The sequence below is a fragment of the Conger conger genome, chromosome 5 (assembly GCF_963514075.1).
Source record: "Conger conger chromosome 5, fConCon1.1, whole genome shotgun sequence".
NCBI lineage: Eukaryota > Metazoa > Chordata > Actinopteri > Anguilliformes > Congridae > Conger > Conger conger.
Window position 1 is genome coordinate 14358359 of NC_083764.1, and position 3728 is coordinate 14362086.

General features: G+C 40.0%; 1 protein-coding gene across 1 annotated transcript; it reads left to right on the plus strand.

The window, feature by feature from the left end:
- Positions 1-1058: 1058 nt before the first annotated feature.
- Positions 1059-2072, plus strand: LOC133128259 (trace amine-associated receptor 1-like). The gene is made up of 2 exons (XM_061241639.1): positions 1059-1353; positions 1426-2072. Exons 1-2 carry the CDS (start codon positions 1059-1061, stop codon positions 2070-2072), a joined length of 942 nt encoding a protein of 313 aa, XP_061097623.1.
- Positions 2073-3728: the final 1656 nt, after the last annotated feature.

A 3728-nucleotide genomic window follows, 5' to 3' on the forward strand; every position in this document is an offset into this window, starting at 1 on the left:
TACATTATACTCTCCCAATAGTATAACCCCCAAAAAAATATTTTGTCCCCCCCATACTTCCCAGTCAAACTCCAGCTATGCTTGGAACAAATGCTTATGAGTAGGCTCACAAATTAGCAAACTGTTTAATGTTCACAGTTAATGTACCATCCTTCTCTTGGTTTTTCATTTCTGATTGTTAATAACACATGTTCACTCCAAGAACCACAATGAAATTAATGAATGAACATGTCTCACAATTCAAAAAGGCTATTGTATCACGCAAATTATTTTGTGTTCTTCTGAATAAACCCAATTCATGGCAATGTCTCGTCAAAGTCTATATGTTTATGACAATATGGCAATTTTGAGTTAAAAGCAAAAATATTGCTAAATCTAATTGTAAATTATCATTTGTTAATGTCATCCACTGCAGGCATAATGCACAGCAAGAAACAACCATTCAAGTTTAATGTCAGAAAATCTTTATTCTTGCTCATTTTCTCATTTTCAGGCCTTAATCTCAGATAACATCCAATTTTCTGACTTTAATCTCAGACTTCTGAGCGTTCCCAAATATTGCCCCCCTCCCATACAATCAACAACCTGTGACAAAATAAATTAACTGGCCCAAATACATTTTAAAATGTCTAATTTGGAAACATTTAAACTATTTAAATAGCAAACACAGTTGATGGCTGCTGTTGGAGTTTAGGGAGCACAGAGGGGACAAGCAAACAGTATATAACAGAACCATCTCCACTGATGCTGAACATTGCAACAAGACATCTGACTGAGAGAACTCTTGTGAAATCCTGGATATATTTCAGACATGTTCAGTTGCTCTATATTTTAATGTCATTCATTTTAATCTACATTAAACTGCAATTCTTCAAATTGAAAAGAAAGAAATGTTATATTGACTTGGAATGAATGGTCCTAATGGAGACACCATTATTATTGTAATTGAACTCTGAGGTGAGAGGCAGAAATATAAACAGAAGAACATTTTTAATGGAAATCCTGATGAAATCTATTTATAACAATTATATTTGAAAATATAAAACAGCGAACTTGCAATGACTGAAGATTTATACTTCTGTTATGAGTCTGTGAATAAGTCTTGCCCGAAGATCATCTATCCAACAATGATACGGGTTCTGCTGCATATTTTCTTTATGGTCATTATTGTTATAACTGTGTGTGGAAACCTCCTTGTCATCATTTCCATTGCTCACTTCAAACAGCTGCACTCTCCAACCAACCACCTCATCCTCTCTCTGGCAGTGACTGACTTCCTTATGGGAGGCTTCATCATGCCTCCTTACATGGTGCGAATTATTGAATCATGCTGGTATTTTGGAGATCTGTTCTGCAAATTCCACTTGAGTGTAGATGGAATGCTGTACATTGCATCAATGCTAATTCTTTCTTTCATTTCAATTGATCGATATTATGCAGTTTGTCAGCCCCTACGCTACCGGACAAAGATCACCACTTGTGCCACAGTGATTATGATCCTGGTCAGTTGGAGTGTGTCTGCCTTTGTCGGGTTTGTAGCAGTGTTTCTGGAGCTGAACATATTGGGCAGTGAAGATTTTTATAATGAAAATGTTGCTTGTGTAGGAGGTTGTGTTCATTTTCAGGCTGAAACAGCGAGTGCAATATCTTGCATTCTTGCTTTTTATATGCCTGGGTTCATTATGTTGGTCATGTATCAGAAAATCTTCCGTGTTGCACAGAAGCAAGCCCGGTCTATTCACAGCATTGCCTGTAACAATGTACACTCTCAAAACAGCACATCATCTAGCAACAAGGAGCGAAAGGCTACAAAGACCCTGGCAATTGTTATGGGAGTATTCTTGTCATGCTGTACACCCTTTTTCATATGTAACCTAATTAATCCATACATTAATTATTCCATTCCACCTGTGTTATTTGAAACACTTTTCGGTATTACCTATTTAAATTCAACATGTAATCCTATGATTTATGCTTTCTACTATAGTTGGTTTAGAAAAGCATTCAAAATGATCATTTTTGGTAAAGTATTTCAAGCTAATTCCTCAAGAGCAAATTTGTGCACAGAGTGAAAATATCTTATCTATATTTCCCATTAATTTCTTGTTTTGACATCATCAGGTTGAATATCAGTGATTTCAAATATTATAAATACATTATTCATTATGATAGAAAATGATTTTAAAAAGAGCAAAAGTCATAGCTATATTATTACATAAAAAATTGGACAAATGCATAAATCAATGTTTTTCTATTCTAATGTTTGAGAACCACAAATGAAATAAACAAAAGAATGTGTTTGATGACAATGTTGACATAAAATTTAAAAGATCCAGGAAGTGATAGAAATGCTGAAATCCGTTATGAAAATGTTATAGAACTTTTCATCATAAATGTGTCATCTCCCTTTTTCCTCCCGAAAAATACAAAAATAATACATTTGTAGAGTCACCCCAAGATTGATGCTACAAAGTCCTCAACAATCAGTGAGAGGTTAATTGTCGGAGAGGCCTTAGCAGGGATGTAGAGAAGCTCAGTCTTGGCAAGGTTAAGCTTCAGGTGGTGGGAAGTCATCCACGCAGAGATATCAGCCAAGCAGGCAGAGATCTGTGTGGTGACCAGGGTATTTGGGGGGGAGGAAAGAAAGAGTTGGGTGTCATTGGCGTAAGAATGGTAAGAAAAGCCATGGGAAGAGATAAAAGAACCAAGAGACATGGTGTATAGAGAGAAGAGGAGAGGACCAAGAACTGAGCGCTGCGGGACTCCAGAAAGGGAAGAAGAGAGACAGGCCGGTAGTTGTTCAGAGCAGAAGGGTCAAGAGTAGGTTTTTTGAGCAGGGGAGTGACTCTGGCCCTCTTCAGGGAAGAGGGCATGGTGCCGGAAGAGAGGGAGGTGTTGATTAGAGAGGAGAGAAAAGGGAGAATGTCATTGGAGATAGATTGTAGAAGGGAAGAGGGGATGGGGTCAAGAGGACAGGTGGTCGGGCGGTGGGATGAGAGGAGTTTCAAAGTGATGGAGTCAGAGAGGGGAGAAAAGGAGGATATGGAGTTCGGGAAGGTAGGAGGGTCAGCAGGGGGAGAGGGTGGGGTGAAGGAATTGCAAATGGCATCTACCTTCTTTTCAAAGAAGGAGACAAAGTTATCAGGTGTGAGTGATGAGGGAGGTGGGGGGGAAGGGGGGCGTAAAGAGAGGAGAAGGTTGAAAACAGTTTGCGGGGATTAGAGGCGGCTGCGTTAATTTTGGAGTGAAAAAAGGAAGATTTAGCTAGAGAGACAGGAATAGAAAGATGATAGGAGGGCATGGAAGGAAGCTATATCACTGGGGAAACACAACCTTTTCCATTTTCTCTCCGCTGCCGGCAGTTTGGTTTGGACAGCTCGTAGAGCATAAGAAAGCCAAGGACTGGGGGGGAGGCCTGGGCTAATTTGGTGGTGAGGGGACACAGAGAGTCAAAGGAAGATGAGAGGGAGGACATGAGGGTTGTAGCAGCATTGTCGGGAGACACTCTAGAGAAAGACTCCACAGATGGTAGGGAGGAGAGGATTGCAGATGAGAGGGTGGAGGTAGACAGGTGGCGTAGGTTACGCCGACAGGTGACAGTGGATGGTGGGAGAGATGGATGGGTGTTAGAGGAGAGTGGAAGAGAAAAAGAGATGAAGGAGTGGTCAGATATATGGAGTGGTGTTACAGAGAGGTTAGTTGTTGTGCAGCTCCTTGTGAAGACCAGG

Bases quoted from the DNA above. Each gene is read 5' to 3' on its own strand.
- LOC133128259 (XM_061241639.1), top strand. From the start codon at position 1,059: ATGACTGAAGATTTATACTTCTGTTATGAGTCTGTGAATAAGTCTTGC. The intron at 1,354-1,425 runs GCAAATTCCACT...TCATTTCAATTG, and splicing joins GTATTTTGGAGATCTGTTCT to ATCGATATTATGCAGTTTGT.